A 25204-nucleotide genomic window follows, 5' to 3' on the forward strand; every position below is an offset into this window, starting at 1 on the left:
ACAGCATCTAACAACAACCATGCTTTGCGCCGTTTGGACCAAATGTGATATTATAGAATTGTGCTTGGCTTGGCACACAGTGTTTAGAAAGAATGGTTGAAATATTGGTCCATGTCCAAGCTATAAACAGTGTGAAAAGCTCATAGGATGAACAGCTAAAAGAATCGTAGATGATTAAGTCAAAGAGCACAATCTTAAAATGAGCACAATCAGAAGAACTGTTAGGTCAAGGACAGGTTAGATTTCTAATAGATTCAGGTAGGCCTAGAGGGTAAAATGAGAACCAAAAGGTAAAAGTAGAAGCAACAACTTCAGCTCCGCTGTAGTTCTAAAGCACAGAAATTTCCAGAAACAGAATGGGCTGCATAATGTGTTCCCTGTCAGAAGACACTTTCAGAACCTAAATGGTGACATGTTGGCATGGAGCATAGAGATTTCCTGTTCTGAATGAAAAGCTGGGCAGGGTGCTCTCTAAGGGTCTTCTCCTAATACAGGAGTCTGTTAATTCTAAGTTTCCTAACAATGTTCTTTCTTCCTAGAGGGCAGGCGCGACACAAAATCTTCTGGGGTGTCCCTGCACCACATCATTCAAGGCGTTGTTGCCCCATGGCTTCCCCGAAGTTCCTGACCGCACTCTTCACGAGACTAGCTCTCCCACCACCACTTCTCTCCAGCCCATTTATAGTTACATGTTCTAGATCTCCCCTTCTCTTTGAGGCTAAAATATAAGCCTTAAATATTAATTCCTTGACAAATCCAGTTACCTACTGCTCTGCTCCCACACAAGCTGAGGTTTAGTTCCCATCTAAATAAGCAGTTTTTGCCCCAGCCATATTAAAACTTTTGGTCAGTGTGGAAACTTAAATGATAACCTGATGAAGTGAGAGGAATTAATCATTTGTATTGATCTTTGTTGACACAGGAATACCAGTTTGTGTTTCTCTTCCAGGAAACCATAATTATATGTACAAATCTCTATTTGTACAAATAGGGCACAATCATGCTCAAAATAGAACAAATGTTCAAATGAGTCATTATATTCTCTCGACTCATTCTTCTTTGCTCCTTTTTTTTAATGTCATGCTTTCTGTGTCTCAAGGCATCTCTGATTTGATCCTCATAAACCTAAGCGCTCTGCTGCTAACCAAAAGGTTGGCAGTTCAAACCTACCAGCCGCTCCACAGGAGAAAGATGTGGTAGTCAATGGGGCAGTTCTTCTCTGTCCTACAGGGTCACTATGAGTTGAAATAGACTCGACAGTAATGAGTACTATAGGCAGTTAGGCAACTTACTGATTCTTTCTAAGAATCTGAACAAGGAGGTGTACTTTTCTAAATTTCACTTGCATTAATGCCAGATTCTCTTATAGCCTAAAGCATTCTTAGAGTTATACATACTGTAATTTGCCTCTTAATAACCTGATAGGTAGAAAGAGATTTTGTTTTCTATTAATTTTCAGTCTCTGAAGGGGAAATTCTGTATTTTGGGAGGGATGACGAGTAGCTTGTTCAGAGACTGGACGGTTAAAGGCGAATACCGTGGGACTCTCCTCTGGGTGAGATGTTAATGTCTCATGGGAGCAAAGGGGTTGTTTTCATCACTGGGTGTGCCTCATTTTGCTGTTTTGAGGTGTGAGGAAGAAGATAGCTGAGCACTCTTGCTAAAATCTTCCCTGATCAACACTTTTTTGCCAGGGGTGACAGGAGTTTATGAAAAGACTTCTCACCTCCTCATCAAGGACCAAAGACATGCTGAGCATCATCTACAGAGATTTAACCCTGTAGAATGTGTTAAGAGGCAGCCCATATGCAAGAACCATGTGGTTCCAGGGGCTACTAGATGAGGGGAATGATGGATATTTCCTTAGAATGTTTCTTTTGCTTACAGATACCTAGTTCACCCAGGCTTAGGGCCTTTGGTAAATCACTATGTAGATGTTAGAAATTATCGCTGTCTGCTAAGTACATGGTTTCTGCAAGGTCATACCCAATGGTTAAGAGCTTGGCTGCCATCCAAAAGGTTGGCAGTTCGAATCCACCATTCTCTCCTTGGAAACCCTGTGGAGCAGTTCTGCTCTGTTCTATAGGGTTGCTGTGAGTCAGAATCAACTCAACAGCAATGAGGTTTTTTTTTGGTGGGGGGGGGACACTCCTGTCACGCCTCGCAGAAAATTGATCAGGGAAGATTTTAGCAAGAGTAATCACCTCTCCTCTCCAGGTCTGTCTCAGGAGAGTGGACCCAACAGGGCACAGGGTCATTCCAGAACAATGCACAGCTAGTCCTAAAATGACATCCATCCCATCCCCAACTGAAAAGCCCATGCAATTCTGTGCCACACAGAACTCCTCTAGGGCCTGTCACATGTACTCATGTACAAGTTGCTGCTTAGTGTTCCGTGACCCTAAAATCATGAATGAACTCAGTGAAACTCAGTACTTGCTTCTTCAATGTAAATATCGTTTATCTTCTAAGATGGAAAAAATTACATCACACTTCTGTCCCAAATCTTATTCTCTGACAGAGCATATCAAATCATGTTCCATTAGCTATCTCAAAATTATTGGATTGGTTAATAAATGCTTACTCTCAGTTTCCTCAACCAGAATAGATAAGCGAGTTACCCTCTTAATTACCCTGCTCAATCAAGGATCTTGCCTATGTAAATAAATATCTGAATGCACTCCCTTACAGTCATATCTTGACCTACACTGGCGGGTCAGTTTGGCCTTCACCCAGTGTTTGTTTTACCTCTGCTGAGCTCCGTCTCTCTTTTATGTTTTCTAGCCAGCCTCTGGCAGTCCATCTGCTCCACCATTGGCCATTCTTAGTCCCCATTTATCTCCTCATGGCTACACTGCATGAAGGAGAAACAAAATGCTGCAGGACATGAGAGAGCTAAGGAGCCGCCATTCTGCCTGGGGGCAAGGGAGATGACATTTGGGCTGGGCCCAAGAGCCATGGTTAACCACGGTTCAACAGGTGTGGGGGATCAGAGGAGAGCTTGGGGGGGAGACAGCTTATACAGAGGGAGCTACATGACATGCCAAGTGCCTCAGCAGCACTTGCTAGAAAAATAATTGCCTTTAATTACTCAAACATGGGATCAAGTGCAGTGATGTATTGTTCTGGGGATATATTTCCCTAAATCAGGAAGCGAGTGGTTTCATTTGGGTAGTGGAATTTTTTTTTTTTTTAATAAATAGGCTTTATTTTCAATTACCATGACTGTTTTAACCAAATGATTCAAAGATAATCTGTGTACTCTCCCACATCATTTTAACTGTGCTTTTTTTTGAGGAGGGCTTGATAATGAGCCAGATGTATTAAAACAGAAACAAGAGTTTGTCATTCAGAAAGTCTTTTCACTGTGCTTGATTGTCAAAATTCCCCCTTAGTTAAGAGGTGCTTGTTCTTTTCAGAGGAACCAGGTGGAAAAAAAAAATGTGAATTATCTCAGTGGTCCAATAAGTAGATTCAAAAACAGCCATTAAGTGTTAGATGAAAAGAACCTTGGACATCATTTGGTTTATGTCTTTATCTTAAAGGTGAGGAAAGAATCCAGAGAAATTTAGCAAGTTCTCCAGAGTCACATGGTCACTGTCCTAAGGGTCCCTGCAAGCTTTTCTTTTCACCCTCTATCCCCACACCCCTTTCTGACCCTTTCCCACTGGGGTGTAGCAGAGAGTACACTGTAGACTACAAAAAAGCTTTCTTGTATGTTGTTTTAATTTTAAAGTCATCCTAATGGAAATGATCCCAGAGAGCAGAGGAAAACTGTTTGGACTTTGAATTGCACAAGGGATTTGTACTGCTAGAGTTACTCAGATTCTAGTGAGCACTTCTTTATTTGGTAGGATTTTATGGAGGGTTTTAAAGAGGAGGTGACTAATAGGTTCTAAAATTTGGATACTATTAACAAATAGTGTTAACCATGTAATAAACCTTTGCACTTCTAACATAAAGCCAGAGTGTGTTCTTTTTTAGTTGCTATAACAAGACTTATTTTCTTTGCTTTAGGATACTTTTGACTTCAGTGACGTTGCTGTCTATATATTCCATAAACCTTCTATTGATCTGTTCAAAGGAAACAGGTAAGCTGAGGATATATCTAGTTTTGTTAAGGCCAGGGTGAATGTCACGGCGATACTGTAAACGAATGGTGCCCTCCCTATTCAGCAACTTGATTCTAAAAGAGAGAGAACTTTGACCTACAGTAACTGGGAGTTCTATAGTGGTACTTACCTAGGGAAACAGATACAGCAAAATGTAAATTAAATTGTCGTGGACAATGAACAAATAGCATTGCCATTTAAAGCGAACCCTCAATTATACCTATTCTTCTAGAATAAGATGACTTCATTTTAAAGGCTTCATTTTTTCCTTCAGTCTCTACAAATTCAGAACGAAGATGCCATGTTTTTATATTATGGCCTCCAAGGTTTTAAAAGTGAACAGACCTCTCATTCTCTTTTGTGCATCTTCCAAGGAGAAAATGTTACTCTTGAGGCCATGTGGGAGTGAGCACACCATGAAGAAACGTCAAGTACTCTGGGCAGTGTAATACCTGAAGTGTTTATTTTCCGTTCCTGGGATACTGGATTGTGTTTGCAATACTTTGACTTTTACATGAGCTCAACCCACATTGGTCAACTATTTTGTACTTAGACAACTGAATTTAACTGGAACATTTGGGTAATGCATTGAGGATCTCACCATTGTCTAATTTAAACATCAGTCTTAAGAGAGATTAAACAAAGGTTTAATTATAGCCCACTCATGTTGCTTTCTGTGAATCTTTGAAAACATAAGCTAGTAAGTTAATAAAATGTCATAAAAAATATAAACACTTTTTTTCTTTTAATGAATAGATTGGACTTTTAGTATTTGTTGAGATGAGTGCCTTGAATGCTCTAGAATTCTGGTACTGCCAAATTATTCTTTTCACAGATTTGTCTGTTTCTCTTTCTTTTTGTGAGTTCATATCCTTGAACTAAATGTTATAAATGATCAGAATTCTGCTGTTGTAACTATTCATTTTTCATTATATTTGGGACAAACGAGGTGTTGATGGAATGTTATTAAGATGATTCTTTGTTAGACAAATCAGTTCAAGCAATTAACTCAAGAGTAACCTTTCAGTCTCCAACCATCAGCATATATTTCTTTAAATCAAATCTTCATATTGATGGTACAAACCAGACCTGAGAGTAAGACCAAAGTGGGAATTTCCTCCTAGTAAAGTAGGAAGTCTATTTGAGATAGTTAAAAATAAGCCTTATAACCTAATAGTTTAATTGTACTGCTTTTGCAGCCAGCTTGAAAAAGGAGAAATGGTGGTCATGTCTGATATTTTTAAATGTCAAGATGGGTTATTTTACAATGAGACCGCCTTAACCCTTACAAAGCCAAGAAGGCTATTTGTGTGATTTTGAGAAAAGGCACAAATTAACCTGGAGAATAGTTACTCCCACTATTGATGGAGTCTTGGCTATTTTAATTTTTAGAAACTGATCATTTCTTGTCTTCTCAAATTTTATTTTAAATAGGCTGCATGGTTTATGAAAAGCTTGGGGAACAAGTCTTTGGCACTACAGGGAAGCTAGTAATCTTTGGAGCCACCTCTCTACAGAATACTGGAGGTAAAAAGAACATGCTTTCCTATACATAATTTTAAAGTGGGTGAACATTATACATCTTTTCTAATTCTGGTGATGGGGTGGCCACATGAACTTTAACAATCCAAGCAGTTATTATCCTCACAGAAAGTAAAGCATAGATTACGGCAGTAGTCACTTATTTAAAACCAGAAATAGGGCAAAAATGTCTAAAGCTGTCTTTGGGTCTTACTGAAGGGTAATCTAAGAACAAGGCTGGTAAACTTTTGCATAGCTTGCAACATGAGCCTTAGTATCTTCTTTCTGAAAAAGTTCTCATTTTCCCCCAGCAATGCTGAGCTACCTCTTCATAGTAAAAAATGAATTACCCTCAGCCATCAAGTGTCTAATGGGAAAAGAAGAGGACTTTTCGTAAGTTATAGACCATTTTTTTGCAGTATGACTAACATGTTTTTAATTTAAATGTGAAGGAACCAAAGTGCGTGTTTGATGAAATTTACAAAAACAAAGATCTCCCTAGGCTGGTTTTTTCTTTATTTGTTATTTCTACAGTAAATTTCTTTGGGTCTATATAAATGAAAGAAGTAGGAAGAGGCATTTAAATATGAACATTTAAAAGGTAGATTCATTCATCATGCAACAAAGGGTAGATAGTGCGTTTTCCCAAGAGCCTAGTTCCTGTGATGTAGAACAGATAATGGAGTATTTTTAACCCAGAAGTGGAACATGCGAAGAAAAAAAAAAATCGAGACCTTCGTTTCTTTCCTGAAGAAGGGACATAGCATTTTGGGAGCAAAATTTACGTGTGTCAGCTTCATTAAAGATGTAGTGAACTCTGGGAAACAGTTGCAGCGGCATTTGGCACGTATGTTAAGTTTTGACTCCCTCTTGTTTAGCAGTTCTTGTCAGTCTTAGTTTCTCTGTTTCCTTTCAAGGGAGAATCAAAAAAGCCAGAAGTCCTAGTGTTCTAGCCTCAGGACCCAAGGTCAAACACAAGGCATCAGGGGATACAGAAATGCCTACCTGTGGTGACTTGTTTCTTGTTGATATTAGCCAAACAAAACAAAAAGGAACTTTCTGTTTAAATAATTGATAGGACAAATTGTAATCTGACAGAATGCGGTGTGTGCATTCAGCGTTGAAACTACTTAAATAATTCAAAGGTATGCCACATTTAGCCAGTGGGGGAGAGGGATCCACAGTATACCTTTTTCCACCACATAGGAGTGAGGCAGTAGTAAATGAGTAGTGGTGGGGTTGACGTGTTTGGATAAGACCTGAATGATGGTAAAAAAAAAAAAGATAGAAATGAATAAGAGTAAAAAATTAATTAAAATATGTCATAAAATTTTAAATATGAGGAAAAAAAGGTGACTTTCTAAGAAAATATGATATAACTATTTAAATGCCTTTCAGAGCCTGGTATGTGGATGGCCGCTTTCTGGTGGTAATAGTTACCTTTGGAATAATTCTTCCTCTGTGTCTCTTGAAGAACTTAGGTAAGGAAAGAACTTGGCTTTTGTCATAGTCTCTACAGTGCCCCAATGAATCAGAAACCTAATAACAATGAAAAACTTGGCCCTCTGCTTCCACTTTTTCTACTTTTAGAGTAAAGATTAAATGAACAATAAATTATAAGTATTAATCAAGTCTGACTTTAATATGGGATGAAAACACTGGTCAGTGTGTGACTTCCTAAGCAATCCCTCTACTAAGGGGTGGAGGGAAAGGAAGGTTCTGGGCCAGCAACCAAGAAACCAATTGCTGTCAACTCACCTCCAATTCATGGTGGCCCCGTGTGTGTCACAGTGGAACTGTGCTCTGTAGGGTTTTCAATGGCTGATTTTTCAGAAGTACATCACCAGGCCTTTCTTCCAAGGTGCCTCTAGGTAGACTTGAACCTCCAACCTTTCAGTTAGCATCAAGTGCATTAACTTTTTGCATCACCCAGGGTCCAGCCACAGACAGTGCTATTTCCAATAGCACAACTTACGTGTACCCTGAGAAAAGTCCAGAACATAGAATCTGTTCATAAACCAAAAAAAAAAAAAAAAAAAAAAAAAACACCACTGTCATCAAGTCGATTCCAACTCACAGCAACGCAATAGGACAGAGTAGAACTGCTCCATAGGGTTTCCAAGGCTGTAAATTTTGATGGAAGCAGACTGCCACATCTTTCTCCTGCAGATCGGGTGGTGGGTTTGAACTGCTGACCTTTTGGTTAGCAGCTGAGCTCTTTAACCACTACACCACCAGGGCTCCCTAATCTCCTCATCCAATCAAACCAAACCCATTGCCATCAAGTTGATTCCAACCCATAGCAACCCTACAGGACAGAGTAGAACTGACCTGTAGGGTTTCCAAGGATTGGCTGGTGGATGCAACCTGTTGACCTTTTAGTTAGCAGCCTGAGCTCTTAACCACTGTGCCACCAGGGCTCTATTCTCCTCATGAAACCCATTGCCATCAAGTTGATTCCAATTCATAGAGACCCTATAGGACAGAGTAGGACTGCCTCATAGGGTTTCCAAGGAGCAGCTGGTGGATTCAAACTGTCGACCTTTTGGTTAACAGCTGAGCTCTTAACCACTGTGCCACCAGGGCCCCAAATCTCCTCATATGAGGTCTTAAATACCCTGATTATAGAGACAAGTAGAAAGTTGCTTATGTTCATGCCCAAAAGTGTTGTGAATCACTCTTGAATTAATAGAGTATAACCAATCTCAATTATTTGCCTCACTGAGGGGGAGAGAGAAGAGTCAAAAATGGTAGATAATCCCTAGTCATATCTGTTTGATTTTGACATTTCATTTTGTGTCTTATATTTGGCAACAAGTGTGCCTGATGTTAAGGGAATTTCATATGTAGAATAATGAGGCCACACTGTCACCCAATCAAAAGCCTATAAAATGCGTTTCCTTTAATTCTGAGCTAATTCAAAGCAGAAATTTGGATTAAAGTTCTCCCAAAAATGATTGCAAACCAGAGCATTTTGTTTTATTTTTGATGAAAAATATCCAGCCGCTGTAGTTATTCTATAATATTTATATGTTTTTGTAACTGCTGAGTTCTCTACTTCCTGGGTCTGTGTTTAGGTGTTTTTATGCCCTTTCAGTTTAAGTGGTGAAAGGCTCTCCCCCACTCCATACCCCCAGGGATGAGAATAGTGCAGCCCCCTGGAGGCCGCTTTACTCTATGTTTCTGGAGGTTACAGTGGTGGTTGGAGGTCCCCCGGGCATTCTAAGGGGAGTAAGGTAAAGATCCCCAGGTACTCAATTTATCCCTAGAAATTCACTTTGTGTCATCTGGGCACGCCTTCATATGGGGAGAGAAGTAATGTAGCTGGCATTCAGTATGCACACAAAAAGTACGTAATAAAGAACAGTGGAATAAGTGGATTTGCCCATAGGAATTCATCAGAGAACAGCAACACAGGTACAGGACCGAAACTGGGAGACTGTCTTTCCCTGGATTCTAGATATCTGTGTTCTTTAGTGTGCTAAGGAGAATTGGAATCAATATATACACATAAAACAATATTTTTTATTCAAAGCCCTGATTTTTGTCAAATAAGGTAACACTGTGAAATAATAAATCTTGTATTCACTATATATGTATATTATTGGAACCCCAAACTATGCTTAGAATAATTCATTGAAAGGAACAAGTCGATGGATGAAATAATAATGACAATAAAATAATTTTTTTTACTTTTTTTAATTTAGGGTATCTTGGCTATACTAGTGGATTTTCCTTGAGCTGTATGGTTTTTTTCCTAATAGTGGTAAGTGCTTATTGAAATGGTTGGTTTGGTTTTGCCAGAGTATAATGCCACATAATAATTTTTTATTATTTGGGTTTATTTGATAAAATATCTATAGTTTCTCCTATTTTTTCTAATACTAGGTTATCTATAAGAAATTTCAAATTCCCTGCATTGTTCCAGAGCTCAATTCAACAATAAGTGCTAATTCAACAAATGCTGACGTGTGCACGCCAAAATATGTTACCTTCAATTCAAAGGTAAGTTTCCCTGTCTTTTAAAGATAAAAAAGGAGCATTTTTGTTAAGGGCATTATATTTCTCTGACTTGTTGTAATTACACTGTTTTGGATGTATTCGTTTTCAAAAGAACACGGTATCATTGCTTCTGTATTCCCCAATCCATTTAGAGACTTTTGAGAAATATACAAATACTATATTTCATGTTCCCTCTTACCTGGCTTACATGTACGACCAATTCAAGCATTCTCTTTGTAAATCTCTGTCTGCATAATTGTCTCAGCTCTTTTCTTCCTGTGTAGAGAGCACTGAATGATGCTTTAAAAGAAGATTAATAACATTCTTAGTCAACTGCTTCTTATATGATGATGACAAAAAGGAATACTGAAAACTTCCTCTGCTTGCACAATTGAAATATAAATACCACTAAAAATTGGCACCTAAAAAACTTTCATACCATTGAGATTCTGTGGATGGTATGGGGGACTACGAGTTAGTCAGGCTTGGATTTGAATTCTCACTCAAGTGACCCAGCCACGTGTACAAATGAAGATTCTCTTCTGTGTCTTGCAGAGTTTTGTTAGAATGTGCTTGGTACAGTGCCTGGGGCATAATTAGAGCATAAGAAATTTTACTTTAACTTCTTTCTCTACCAGAGTCTTCTTTAGAAGAAGTTACATTGAATTTGAGGTTTTTAAAAAGTCTTACCTAAGAAAACTAAACAGATCAGTCTCTCTTGCACACGCTCTCCTTTTTAGCACTAAAGAGTATAGCCAAAGTAGTGAATGTGAAAATCATTTCTTTTTAGATGCCATCCTTAAGTCTGACGTGATGCCCCCAATGTAGAGCAAAGAGCAGTAAACAGAGGTGGAAGTCCTGGGCAAGTCCCCTAACCTGTCAGAGGGAGTCAGGAGGACAGCAGTGGTCTGTCTGCCCCTCAAGTTTGTGAGGAGGCCCAGCGAGATAATGTAGGAAAAGTGCTCTGTAACCAGCTTTGTCGTTGTTACTTGCTGTCAGGTCAATTCCAATTCATGGCGGCCCCATGTATGCAGAGTAGAACTATTCCATGGGGTTTTCAAGGCTAGTGCCATATAAATACAGGGTGTTGCTATGCCTGAAGCATGTAAAATACCTTATGGTGGAGCTGAATCTAAAACTGATGTGAAAAGGGTCTCATGGTAGGTAAGCTGTCTTGGAAAAGCTGCTCCCATTTTAGTGGTCAAAACCCTCCTAATAACCAAATAATCTAGGAATTCTCAAGATTTATCAGAGAAAAAGGCAGCTCAGGAATACTGGAGCTGTAGAATTTTTATGGTAAAAAATGCCTCTTCTTAATGTTGTTTTTTTTTTTTTTTTCTTTCAAACAGACCGTGTATGCTTTACCAACCATTGCATTTGCATTTGTCTGCCACCCCTCCATCCTGCCAATTTACAGTGAGCTGAAAGAGTAAGAGATTTGTTTAATTTTTGTATCTTAATCATTTTACATAACCCCTCATTAACAGGCAAGTACGGTATTAAAATAAACAGGTCAGTATAGTGAACCCTATGGAGTCGTCACCCATCTTCAACATTTACTAACATCATGTCATTCTTAAGCAAGGACTGTACTTAAGAATAAAGAGAGCAAGGAAAACCAGAAACCTGCTGTGTTGTTTGGCCATAAACATATGAAGTGGCCAACTTTTTGGGCTTTTTTGGTTGATTTAGTTTTTCAAATACTTAGGAGAGTTCAAGTATTTGTGTTGTATTACGTTATTATTGCTTATTTTGCAAGTGGGTAATAATCTTCCGATTTATCTGTAAGCCTCTAAATACATTGTATGTGATTCGTATGTTGGTTTGGGTAGAAAAGGCTGGCAAATCAGGTAGAAAGAAATTGGTGGTAAGGCCATGAACTACAAAAAAAAATAAAATATTGTTGTATTGTTGGTTCTAAACTAGTAGCGTGATTCTGTGAATTTATTTTTGGTTGCTGTTCTAGAGAAAACTAAAGTCCTGCTTACAGATTTCCTCTGTTTTTAGCCTTCTATTATCAGACTTTCTATATAAAAATAGTCATCATGGCATAGTCTTAAACTCAGAAAAGATTCACCATATAGCCGTTTATTTCCATTTTGAAACAAAAATAAAGTTGATGGCATTTAGCATTGAATTCCCTCTTGATTCTTCCTCTTTTATATTTAATTGATACATCTCTAAATTTTTAAATATCTACATCTATCTAATATGCATTAGCTATTTATCTAATAATATACATTATTCCTACTTTGTGATGCAATGATCTTTTATTTAGGGCATTCAAATATGTCGTTGGCATCTTTTAAATTTAATAGTCCAGCTTTTAGTTTGTCATTTTCCCAAGTCCATACTTCTAAATTTTTCTTGTTTCTCTACCCCTAATATATCCCAGGTTCCCTGTTGTGACACAATCCAATGTTATGACTATCTGTGGTCTGTTATTGGGTGCAATCTTGTAGATTAATTATTCAGGCAGTTAGAAAAATGTATTCGTTCATCCTAACCCCAGAGCAAACTTTGGCCTAAGAGATGGAGCCCTTCCTCATCTGAGCTGTGATCACTTGATCAGAAGCTTAACTAAGGTTTGGGAGGTAGGGGGCGTGTCCTGAGCGCTGCTTGAGGAGGGGCGCTAATGAGCAATTTTTGTTGGCCATCGCAGTTTCCATCGCCAGCTGTAAGAGATCATTCAGCAATTTAAAACTGCCATAGGCGCTATTTCCGTAGATAGGCCCCTGCCCTTGAGAACTTACTGCTCTGGAGACACACAGACTTACAGCTGCATCCTAGGGCTGCTGGAAGGGAAAACCAGAACCTAAATAGCAGCTTTAGAGATGGAACACCTGAGGTCAAGTTGCAGCTCTGCCACCAATCTCCAGGGTTGGGAGAATGGCATTTGAATTTATTCTGCCTTTTCCCCTGTGCCCAGTAGGTATGGAAATAATATCAGACACAAATATTAAAGAATACTCTCTGTCCTTCAGATGAGAACTTGGTATTTTAAAAGAATAGGAAAGAACACTCAAGGTGTTAGCTCCATGGATCTTTCGATCACAAGATCCACTTGTTATATAAAAGCAGTTATTTTAAACCGGCATAAACTACTGGGGTTGATTTCAGCTGGTCAGATCTAATCTGATAGAAGGAAAGTTAAGTTAGTATTCTTGACTATTAATACTATTGCTTAAATTCAGTAATGTGATTTTTAATTTTTCAATTTCCTTTATCTTTGTTTTTAGTCGATCACAGAAAAAAATGCAGATGGTTTCAAATATCTCCTTTTTTTCCATGTTTGTTATGTACTTCTTGACCGCCATTTTTGGCTACTTGACATTCTATGGTAAGTAACCTCTGTCAATACATAAATATAGGCATTTATAAATAACTGAATAAGAATCAATATCAAAATAACTTTTAACATGGAGGCCAAATAAAGTAAAAAAGCTATTCATTGATTTTACTGGTTCGTTCTACTTAAGGAAATGCTGATGATTCCTTTACATATTCATGTAGACCGCAGAATCGAATAATTACTGAAATAATGTAATTTCTTCCTTCTAATAACGTCCTTAAAAGAAATTGCATTTCAGAAGCATGCCACCTTTACTGAAGAAAATTTAAAACTTTTATCAGAGAAGGCTTGTCTAATTGACATTACAAATTGGGTTAGGTTCCATTAATAGAAAAGAGAGACAGAGACAGATGTGGAAAGTGAGAAAGAGCAGAGTGCTACACTCATGACACTCCACCTTAATTAAAAATAAAACGCCTAATTGTTCACTGGAAGTTGGAGCCTTGCAAAGATTCAAAGGAATGGCATAGAGGTTAAAAGGAATGAAATCTGAAAAAGAGAACTGTTACTGACCTCTGTGTGTATACAGTTTACCTCCTTTTACTATTTCTTCAACTTCCCCTATTCAAATTATCCTGCAGCTTTACTTAACATCGTTCATTATTATAATTGGGGACCTAACTTAAATTTAAATACATGTATTAAATATCTCTTTGGGGCATTCTTTCATAAACAAAAATGTTTCAAAATTTTAAACAAATTTAAGGATTATTGATTCAGCCTGGACAGAAAGGGTAGCCTGATTATACAGTTGTATTACTGTCATCTTCACAAGCAATGAAGAGTAGCATTTCTTAATGAATACATAAATACCAGATTTAATTTTTTGCATTAAAAAAATGATATTTCAACACTTCCTGCAGAGTTGCAGGGCTGAGGCTGGGTGAAGGAGAGAGAAGGATAACTTGATGTTAATTGAACAGTCTCACTGTTACCTTGTACAAACTATCATTTTTCTTAACAAATCCTTTTTTTTTTCCCCCCATATGTAATAGAATTCCAAACCCTTTTATTTACATTGGGAGTCCCTTAACCCAACAGTTAAGTGCTCAGCTACAAATTTAGAAGTGGGAGGCTTAAGTTCACCTAGAGGTACCTCAGAAGAAAGTCCTGGCATCTACTGCCAAAAAAAATCAGCTGTTGAAAACCCTGTGGAGCACAGTTCTACTCTGACACACATGGGTTCACCATGAGTCAGAACTGACTTGACGGCAACTAGTTTTTTATTTAGATTTAAGAAAAAAGTTTCAGCTATTTTTAAATGGTTATAAATTTTAAATCAAAGAAGTTAGAACTAATAAGGATTTATTATAACCTGGAAATCCTGGTGGTGCAGCAGTTAAGAGTTCGGCTGCAGACCAAAAGATTAGCAGTTCAGTCCACCAGGCAGTCCTTGGAAACCCTATGGGGGCAGTTCTACTCTGTCCTGTAGGGTTGCTATAAGTTGGAATCGACTCGACAGCAGTGGATATTTTGGTTTATGATCCTTTTTAAGAAGCCGGGACCAAGCTCTTTGGTACAGCTTAGAATTTTAATTCCACACCTAGAATCTGTCCCATGACACTGATACAGTTAGACGCCCCTGAAGGATCATGGCGGACGTGATATGTCATCAAAAGAGTGAGCATTTTCATGCTCTCAGCAACTGCCATTCCCAGCTTTGATAGTAAAACTAATTACTGTTACCAAAAAAAATAAATAAATACATGGAAGAGAAGAATTATTCCCTGATGGTTGTCACAGTTGTGAGGTGCCTCTGTGAGCTGGGCACTAGAAGTTTAGTTACAAGACGAGAGTTGGATAGAAGCTTGGTGTGGCCTGCACCCACCCAGGAAAACTGCGTGTGACTCTTTGGCTTGGCTTGAAGAGTAGCACCAAGTTGGGGAAAGTCTGGATTAAGAGGGGCTTTGTTTTCTAAACATATGTTTTATTTTTAATCCTAAGTTACCGCCAGGTTTAATTTAGTATAAATTAAGCATTCCCATTTATTTCATGTAGCTTCTTCTAGTGATTGCTTAATTCCTTTTAGCTAAAGTTAAACTGCATAGAAGAGCTTGCCTCACACAAGCGATTTTTCTTTTCAACTTTATACATTGTTTTATTGGACACTTCGAAACCCAGAACATTCCTTTTCTTGCCCTTTAATTTGTTGTTCTGGGGAAAAAAAAAAAAAAAGAAAAAAAAACCAGAAACTGTCATTCAGCGATGTGCTCTGTATCTTTTTAAAACCTTCTTCCTTTCCCCTCATTTTAGAAAACGTGCATTCAGACCTCCTTCACAAGTACCAGAGTAAAGATGACATCCTCATCCTGACGGTGCGGCTGGCTGTTATCGTCGCTGTCATCCTTACAGTGCCCGTGTTATTTTTCACAGTGAGTAAAAGCCCTCAGTGCAATCTGAGAAAGGCAGAGGTCTCTCCTTTCCTTTCTACCTTCAGAAGTCCATTCCAGAGAGAGCCTGCAGTGGGTAACTTTCCTGGGTCATTGACACTATCTCCAGGAAGGATCCCAAGACTCTCCAATAAGACCCTTTGGAAAGATAGTGGGATTAGCGAATTAGTGTAGCCTATGCTGGAGTGACTCTGGGTGGTACAAATAGTTAACGAGCTTAGCTGCTTACCAACAGGTTGGAGACTCAAGTCCACCCAGAGGTGCCTCAGAAGAAAGGCCTGGCAGTCTATTTCCGAAAGATCAGGCATTGAAACCCCAATGGAGCACAGTTCTACTCTGACACACATGGGGTCCCCATAAGTCTAAATTTGATAGAAAATTGTTTTTAATGGTGGCATGAATCTTAATTCTAATTAATCTGTCCCTCTTTTTTACAGAGGACTATAGATAGAATATTTGAATCTGAGTCATACATGATGAAAAATGTCATGTGTTCAGAAAAGAACAAAACAAACAAAAATCCCCCCCCAACTCCTACCCCTTCAAAAATAGAAATACTTTCGTTCTTAAGTCAAACCTCTCTACTTCCAAAACTGTTAAGCTATCTATAATTCACTAGGCATTACAAAATATTTTACAAATTCCTGTGCACCAATAAATCAGTGACTCTGGGAAATGTGAAGGTTGGCCTTTACAGAATCTTTTTTTTCCTCTCCTGCAGGTTCGTTCGTCTTTATTTGAACTGGCTAAGAAAACAAAGTTTAATTTATGTCGTCACATCTTGGTTACCTTCATACTCTTGGTTATTATCAACTTGTTGGTGATCTTCATACCATCCATGAAGGATATTTTTGGAGTTGTAGGTATGGCATGTTACTGACTTTGCACAGCTCATTCCTCAGCAGCTGTTTAGAAAGCTAAAGTTTCACAATAACAGTCCCAAATGGTCTCTTTCTTTTTTTTTTTTAACAGGAGTGACATCTGCTAATATGCTTATTTTCATTCTTCCTTCATCTCTTTACTTAAAAATTACAAGCCAGGATGGAGATAAAGGAACTCAAAGAATTTGGGTATGTATCATGCTAGCCCTTGTAATTTTTCTGATCATCTTATCACTTAAATTTACCCAATAAAGAGTCAGTCACTCTAATATTACTTCCGGTTGTCTCAAAGGGAGGCAGTAGCCCTGTAGTTTTCCCATCTGTTACTGTTGCTTTTGTTGTTAGGTACTATCCAGTCAGTTCCGACTCACAGTGACCCTGTGTACAAAAGAACGAAATACTGCCTGGTCACGCGCCATCCTCACAATCATTGCTATGTTTGAGCCCATTTTTGCAGCCACTGTGTCAGTCCACCTCATTGAGGATCTTCCTCTTTTTTGCTGACCCTGTACTTTACCAAGCATGATGTACTTCTCCAGGGACTGGTCCCTCCTGATAACATGCCCAAAGTACCTGAGACAAAGTCTCACCATCCTCACTTCTAAGGAGCATTCTGGCTGTACTTCTTCCAAGACAGATTTGTTCATTCTTCTGGCAGTCCACGGTACATTCAGCATTCTTCACCAACACCATAATTGAAATGCATCAGTTTTTCTGAGGTCTTCCTTTATCATTATCCAGCTTTCACATGCATGTAAGGCAATTGAGAACACCATGGCTCAGGTCAGGCACACGTTAGTCCTTAAAGTGACATCTTTGCTTTTTTAACACCTTAAAGAGGTCTTTTGCAGCACATTTGCCCAATGCAATATGTTTGATTTCTTGACCACTGCTTCCATGGGCATTGATTGTGGATCCTAGTAAAATGAAATCTTTGACTTCAATATTTTCTCCCTTTATCATGATGTTGCTTATTGACCCAGTTGTGAGGATTCTTGTTTTCTTTTTGTTGAGGTGTAATCCATACTGAAGGCTGTAGTCTTTGATCTTCATCAGTAAGTACTGCAATTCCTCTTCACTTTCAGCATATTGCAGGTTGTTACTGAGTCTTCCTCCAGTCCTGATGCCCCATTCTTCTTCATATAGTCCAGCTTCTCAGATTATTTGCTCAGCATACAGATTGAATAAATATGGTGAAAGGATACAACCCTGAAACGTACTTTTCCTGACTTTAAACCATGCATATTCCCTTGTTTGTCCAAACAACTGCCTCTTGGTCTATGTACAGGTTCCTCATGAGCATAATTAAGTGTTCTGGAATTCCAATTCTTAGCAATATTATCCATAATTTGTTATGATCCACACAGTCTAATGCCTTTGCGTAGTCAATAAAACCCTGGGAAACATCTTTCTGGTATTCTCTGCTTTCAGCCAAGATCCATCTGACATCAGCAGTGCTATCCCTGATTCCACATCCTCTTCTGAATCTGGTTTGAATTTCTAGCAGTTCCCTGTAGATATATTGCTGAAACTGTTTTTGAATTATCTTCAGCAGAATTTTACTTGTGTGTGATACTAATAATATTGTTCAATAATTTTTGCATTCTGTTGGATTACTTTTCTTTGGAATGGGCACAGATATGACTCTCTTCCAGTCAGTTGGCCAGGTAGCTGTCTTCCAAATTTCTTGGCATAGAGGAATGAGTACTTCCAGCCTTGCATCTATCTGCTGAAACACTTCAATTGGTATTCCGACAGTCCCTGGAGCCTTGTTTTTCACCAGTTCCTTCAGTGCAGCTTGGACTTCCTCCTTCAATACCATTCATTCTTGATCACTTGCTACCTCCTGAAATGGTTGAACGTCAACCAATTCTTTTTGATACAGTCACTCTGAGTATTCCTTCCATCTTCTTTTGATGCTTTCTTTGTCACTCAATATTTTGTCCATAGAATCCTTCAGTATTGCAACTGGAGACTTCAATTTTTTCTTCAGTTCTTTCAGCTTGAGAAATGCCGAGGATGTTCTTCCCTTTTGGTTTTCTAACTCCAGGTCTTTGCACATTTCATTGTAATACTTTACTTTGTCTTCCCGGGTCGCCCTTTGAAATCTTCTGTTCAGCTCTTTTACTTCATCATTTATTCTATTAGCTTTAGCTAATCTACTTTCAAGAAGAAGTTTTAGAGTCTCTTCTGACATCCATTTTAGTCTTTTCTATCTTTCCTGTCTTTTTAATGACCTTTTGCTTTCTTCATGTATGATGTTCTTGATATCATCCCACAACTCAGCTGGTCTTCGGTCATTAGCATTCAGTGCATCAAATCTAATTTTGAGATGGTCTCTAAATTCAGGTGGGATATACTCAGGGTCGTACTTTGGTTGTCATGGACTTGTTTTAATTTTCTTCAGCTTCAGTTTGAACTTGTATTTGAGCAACTGATGTTCTGTTACACAGCTGACCCTGGCCTTGTTCTGACTAATGATATTGAGCTTCTCCATTGTCTGTTTCCACAGATATAGTCTGTTTCCACAGATATAGTCTGTTTGATTACTGTATATTCTATCTGGTGAGGTCTATGTGTATAGTTGCCATTTATTTTGTTGAAAAAGATATTTCCAATGAATAGGTTGTTGGTCTTGCAGAATTCTATCATGAGATCTCCAGCAGCATTTCTATTACCAAGGCCATGTTTTCCAACTACTGATCCTTCTTCTTTATTTCCAACTTTTACATTCCAATCCTCAGTAATTATCAATGCATCTTGATTGGTTTAATCAATTTGAGACTGCATAACTTGGTAAAAATCTTTAATTTCTTCATCTTTGGCATTAGGGGTTGGTGCATAAATTTGAATGATAGTCGTATTAACTGGTCTTCCTTGTAGGCGTATGGATATTATCCTATCACTGACAGCACTGTACTTCAGGATTGATCTTGAAGTGTTATTTTGGTGATGAATGTGACGCTGTTCCTCTTCAATTTGTCATTCCCGGCATAGTAGACCATATGATTGTCTGACCTAAAATGACCAATACAAGCCCATTTCAGCTCACTAATGTCTAGGATATTTATCTTCAAGCATCCCATTTCATTTTTGTTAGCTTCCAATTTTCCTAGATTCATACTTCATACATTCCATGTTCCAATTATTAATGAATGTTTGCTGGTGTTTCTTCTCATTCTGAGTCATGCCACATCAGCAAATGAAGGTCCCAAAAGCTTGACTCCATCCACGTCATTAAGGTCGACAGTAATTTGAAGAGGCAGCTCTTACCCAGTCGTATTTGAGTGCCTTCCAACCTGAGGAGCTCATCTTCTGGCACTATATCAGACAATGTTGTGCTGCTATTCATAAGGTTTTTACTGGCCAGTTTTTTAAGAAGTAGATCTCCTGGTCCTTCTTCCTAGTCTGTCTTAGTGTGGAAGCTCTGCTAAAACCTGTCCTCCATGGATGACCCTGCTAATATTTGAAATGTCAGTAGCATAGCTTCCAGCATAACAGCAATACACAAGCTACCACAGTATGATAAACTGTTAGATGAGTAGTGGTTTCCCATCTAGGGGAGTTAAAATATTACTTGAGAACATTCTCCTCTCTCTCAAAATTATCTTTTCAAGTTGTGCTCTTCTTGCGCCTTACCTTTTGCTCTGAGTGGTTTCGAACTGCAAACCTTTTGTTTAGCAGTCGATCACTTTAACCGCTGTGCCACTAGGGCTCCTAAAACCAAACCCGTTGCCATCGAGTTGATTCCAACTCATAGGGATCCTAGAGGACAGAGTAGAACTGCCCCATAGGGTTTCCAAGGAGCAGCTGGTAGATTTGAACTGCTGACTTTTTTGGTTAGCAGCTGTATCACTTAACCACTGGGCCACCGGGGCTCCCACCCATCTAGGAGAGTTAAAATATTACTTGAGAATCTTCTCTCCCTCAAAATATCTTTTCAGGTTTGGTGTATCTTTGGCTATGTGTATTTTCACCAAAAAAAAAAAAGGTTGAGAAGTTAGAGGGTTGACATGTTGTGGGGTTGTTAACCAGTGTCGTAAAACAATATGTGTACTACTGTTTCTTGAGAAACTATTTGTTCTGTAAGCCTTCACCTGAAGTACAATTAAAAAAAAAAAACTTTTCAGGTCGTACTCTTACTGTGCCTTACCTTTTGCTCTGAGTGAGTGCATGGCCAGCCGGAAGAAGGGAGATATAATCACCCTGTGTCTATACAGGGAGGTACCCTGGGTCACACAAATCGTTCGTCCTTGACTGCTAACCTAAAAGTTGGCGGTTTCAACTCATCCAGCAGTGCCATGGAAGAAAGTCCTGGCAATTAGCTCCTGTAAATACTGCAGCCAAGAAAACCCTATGGAGTAGTTCTACTCTGTCACACATGGTGTTGCTGTGAGTTGGAGTGAACTCACCAGCAGTGGATTTGGTTTTAGTTTTGTCTCTACAGGGCAAAGTAGAGAGGGACTCGAGAGATTTTACAAAGTCTGCTGTTTCTGTTCAGTTCCTCTTTATGTAGTTCCTACCTAGCCCATGGAACATGCGATGCCTTAATTAAAATGGCTGCGTTAGCATAAAGAGTCTTTTTATGATTTGACAGAAAGACTTGGGAGCAGCAGACCTGGATTCAGAATCGGCCATTCGGTATTGGGATTCTTGTTTCCAGGTCTGGTGAAGTTCAAGAGCTTCTTGAAGGTGGTGAACTTGGAGACAGTGAGGGAAGCGAGGGTGAAGTGGTGCTACATGAGTACCTTCGGGAGCACTGTTGTTTGGCCTTGGAGAAGGCTTCTCAGCTGCCCTTCCAGATAGTAGGTAGTGTAGGCACTGTAGTTGTGTGTTTTACCTAAGTCAGCAGACGTGGCTGGGAGACGAGGCAGGAGGGATCATCCCTGTGCATTTGTGAGAAGCAGCATTGATGGTGCTAGAGCATCTAGTTCCCCAAGCAGGATGACCCATGAATTCTTGAATCCCAAATCCTTCGAAGCCTAATCAGTAGGGGCTTCAGACAACAGAGAGAAAGGAGCAGTCACCCTGGCATAAGAGTAAAGTGTACTCGGATTAAATCTGGCACTGTTGGAGGTCTGTTGCCCTTGAATTCTCTGGGCCTCTTCAACCCTGCCTCCGTAATAAAGCTAGTAGCAGTACAGAATGACGTTAGACAAGGGCTCTGCCGGTGTGCGGACCCACTGGAAGTTAGACTGGATCCATCACGGTAAGATTGTCTGCCCTCTCGGCCCCACCGTTCGCCTCCTCTCCTTAGCTGTGTCTCCCTCTGGTTTCCAGTCCAGTCCCTGGGGCGCTCATGGTATTTTAGCCTTCTCCGTGTGAAGCTCTCACTGGACATTCTCAGAGCCAAGCAATGTATAATCTTAGGTGCTCCACATTCTGGATTCGGTAATCGATCCGTCTGTGTCCTCATCGCCCCTTCATGGAACTTAGTTTTTGAGACCCGTTTCCTACTTCACTTGCTCAAATCTACTTTGCTTTTAAACTCAACATGTCTTTTTACTCACTTTTCAAAAAGAAATGTTTGCCTGCCAGCGATAACCTAGGTTGGCAGATAAAGAGTAATGAAATTGCCTCTATGTTTTCCAAGGCCATTCATTTTTTAGCTGCAGTATTAGTTTGAAGGAAGCCGTACATTCTACAGTCAGTTGTACAACAATGTCCCCCTGAGGTGCCCAGGAATTCAAAGAACAGAATATAGAGGCCGGCTCTGCATAGCTTGTTTTTCTTATTTTGCATCTGTGCAGGATCAGATTCATAGAGTTTTAGAAAGAACTCCCATGGTAACTCCCAATATAAGAGGAAACAAAAGGAGAGGGAAGAGAATTTTATTCCCCAGGTGTGTTTGGAAAATGTTTGCTTCACTGAAAATAACCCCTGCCTTTCTGTTGTTCCAGGCTGCCCTTTTCTTGGGCCTGGGGGTGTTGTTTTCACTTGTCAGCATTCCCTTGGTCATCTACGACTGGGCCTGCTCATCGAGTAGTGGCGAAGGCCACTGAAACCAGCTGAAAAGAGGAAGCGTTTCCTGTCTGCTGCTCAGTCAAGTCGCCACACATCAGCAACCCCTCATCATTTCTTTTGCAAGTTTACAGAAGAGAATAGAAATTCACAAGATACTTAAAATGGAACAGCACTTTGATAGCAAAACAGAGACCTGTTTCTATAATGGTTCATGTCCCTCTGAGGTTTGGCATCAATTTAAGGATCTTTTTTTTTTTTTTTCCAAATTTCATGCAACCATGTTTCTGAGTACTTTTCACAATCAATTATTTTTCACTCTCCTAACTCTGTGTTGTAGCTTCATGGTCTCTTAGAACTTTGAGAACATAATCATCAATCGTATTTATTTAGTATACATCCAGCTTCTGAAATAAATTTCCTACTGATGTTCGGCTCACACAATCTGTACCTTTTTAGAAAAGAAGAGAATCTTGAATTGTACATATTTATTTTGCTTAACGGGAGGAAAAAAGGTTTCATAAATAATTTGCCTATTTTGGTTAACATAGCACACAGGAATAATGATAGGAGAGCCACAGGGCAGGTGCCATTGCTGGATCAGAGCAGGCCCTGTATTTGAGGTGGCTCTGACTGCTGGCAGCCGAGCTCTGGCAGCCCAGTGAGCCTCGGGCAGCTGCTCTGTCCTGCTCTCGTGCAGAGGCATTCTCTGGCCAGTCATTCTTAGCTGGGAAGGAGGCATGGGTGATTTTTAATTTGGTAAATCTATTAAATTACTGTTTTGGGTAATCTAGCAAATGACGTTTTTTTTCCCCTCTTAGCCCATGTCAAAGTTACTCTAGCCTGAGTCAAACTTCTATTGGGGGAGATGTGGGGCATCTTTGTGGTAAATTGAGAAGCAATAGTGCTGCAAAAAGATTGTCCAAATGCCAGAGAATATTCCTCTGATGCAGACAGCCTTCAACTCTACACCTGTATTGTTGAAGGGGGAAAAGATTTTATTAAATTATAAACCCAGCAGCTTTCACTCATGCCCACCAGCTTTTTGCACAGTTAATAATTTAATGTGTATCTAACTAAGGATGATCTAGGATACATGATTCCTGTTTTATATTGGGTACTTTAGGGGAGTCTTTAAAAGACTTGTTTTATACCTATAAATTTAGGTTATTACAAATACAAGATTTTTGTACCTTAAATAAGCCTCATTTCTATTTCTTCTCCATTAACTCTTCATCCAGAGTCTAAAAATGGAAAAACTCTCAGAGATCATAGTCTTTGTGAAGTATTTGTGACATGATAGCCATGTACCTTAGTTCTGTCTCCTCTTCTCTCCCCTAACCAAAGGGTGGGTCATTACTGCCCACCTTACATGTCCCCCCGCAGTAGAACGAAGTGGCCTGGTACTCTTACCCCAGCCCCTCTCTTATAGGGAGTGGGAAAGAAAACCACCCAGACACTTTGGAGCAAGGTAGCTTAGAAAGGAATGGGGGATGGCAAAGAAACCCCAGACTTCATCCCCCTAAGCTAGGCCATCACTGTGATTAGATTGTCAATATCACACCATAAGAAATGTGTGTTCCATGAGCTGGTCTATTGAAATAGAACTTGTGTTTTATCTCTATTCTGGTTTAATTTTTCAAACACATAAATTCACTGAGCACAGATTTCTTATCCTGAGATAAACCAAATCTAACCACAGACTGTTGGCAGGGTTTCCAGGTACTTAGCTCTGGGTTCTGTTCCTCACCCATTCAAATTCCCAAAGGCAATTCCTACTCCCAGGCCTCCACGCTCAGTGAGGGTTTTTAACAGGAACTCTCCGTTTCATTTACTGACTAATGCCCCACGGATAATGCAAACATTGAAACACCTTCTATGATCCTCTTGGGGAAGAATGAAAGGTTATTTCCTGCATTGCTTGAAAGGATCATAATAACTTTTAATATAATACTGTAGAATTACATCAACATTAGGTCAGATTCAGATACTTAAGTATGAAGGTCAATGAAATCCAGAACCATCCTTTTCAAAAATGTTTTCCATATTAACGAGCAATGAGAGAAACCTAGCAAAACAAAAGTTGGCCCTTGCAAGCTTGTCTAGAATGCCAAGTAGTGAAATAACCAGGTAGTGGGATGACCCTCCATTATAAAAATAAAGAATTTAGTTTGTAAGATATGCTACTGTTTTTCTTATTAATTTGTAGTGATTCATTTTACACGTGAAAGGCCCATTTAGAAAATTATCATTAACTCTGGGATATGTTGTGATATTTTTGGATCTCTGGATTTTATGTGTCAGTACAAGGAATTTTTTATTATTATTTAAAATATATTTATTTAGAGGAGGCACGTTGTTGATGTCTGCGGTACCACGTTTTTAAAACCTTCTCTATAATGTTTATCTGAGTTTATTTGTTGTTGACAATATAATAGACCTGCTGTAATTTGTCAAATATCACTGATGAGTCACATCAGTTGTGTGGGAGTAGCCGTCAAGTGTACAGCTCTTATTCTTCTTGTTCAGAATAGTGAACTGGTAGCCAAATATACATGTATCACAGGTGTTAGGTAGAATTTAAACAACACAGTAAGTGCTATAGAAGTTTCTCTGCTAAATTAGTAGACTAAAGAATACTACACCTTAGCCATAGGGGCAGCGTGTTTTCCTTTGGTAGACAGGATCTCTACACTAGTGAGCGGTACCAGTTTCCGACATTAGATTTAGAACTGCTCTCTAGCTATTGTAACACAGGCTATTGTAAATCCCTAATTTACTGAATGTTACTTATTGGAAGTAGGGGTAGTGAATCGTGTACAGGAAGGAAACCTAGTCTTTTTAGGCACAAGCAGTCCCCAATTTATAAGCAGGTTGTATTCTAAAAATGCCTAAACTGGTTGTTTGCAACCTGGAATATGTTTTCCTTTAGAAACCAGGTAACACATAGTGGTTAGGCCCCCAGACCAGCTCAGAAAAGATTAT

The 25204-nt window shown here is 39.1% G+C and overlaps 1 protein-coding gene across 1 annotated transcript in view; it reads left to right on the forward strand.

Annotated features, from left to right (window-relative positions):
• The window catches only part of SLC38A1 (solute carrier family 38 member 1), a 94405-nt gene extending 72039 nt beyond the window's left edge, over positions 1-22366 (forward strand). Inside the window, exons 5-16 of the mRNA XM_004384557.2 lie at positions 4018-4091; positions 5547-5639; positions 5945-6026; positions 7032-7114; positions 9341-9399; positions 9522-9638; positions 10985-11064; positions 12875-12975; positions 15241-15359; positions 16099-16240; positions 16350-16447; positions 22159-22366. Coding sequence (XP_004384614.1) covers positions 4018-4091; positions 5547-5639; positions 5945-6026; positions 7032-7114; positions 9341-9399; positions 9522-9638; positions 10985-11064; positions 12875-12975; positions 15241-15359; positions 16099-16240; positions 16350-16447; positions 22159-22260 — 1150 coding nt within the window. The 3' untranslated portion in view covers positions 22261-22366. The remainder of the gene's footprint in view (positions 1-4017; positions 4092-5546; positions 5640-5944; positions 6027-7031; positions 7115-9340; positions 9400-9521; positions 9639-10984; positions 11065-12874; positions 12976-15240; positions 15360-16098; positions 16241-16349; positions 16448-22158) is intronic.
• The last annotated feature ends 2838 nt before the right edge of the window (positions 22367-25204 follow it).

The sequence above is a fragment of the Trichechus manatus genome, unplaced genomic scaffold (genome assembly GCF_000243295.1).
Source record: "Trichechus manatus latirostris isolate Lorelei unplaced genomic scaffold, TriManLat1.0 scaffold00123, whole genome shotgun sequence".
NCBI lineage: Eukaryota > Metazoa > Chordata > Mammalia > Sirenia > Trichechidae > Trichechus > Trichechus manatus.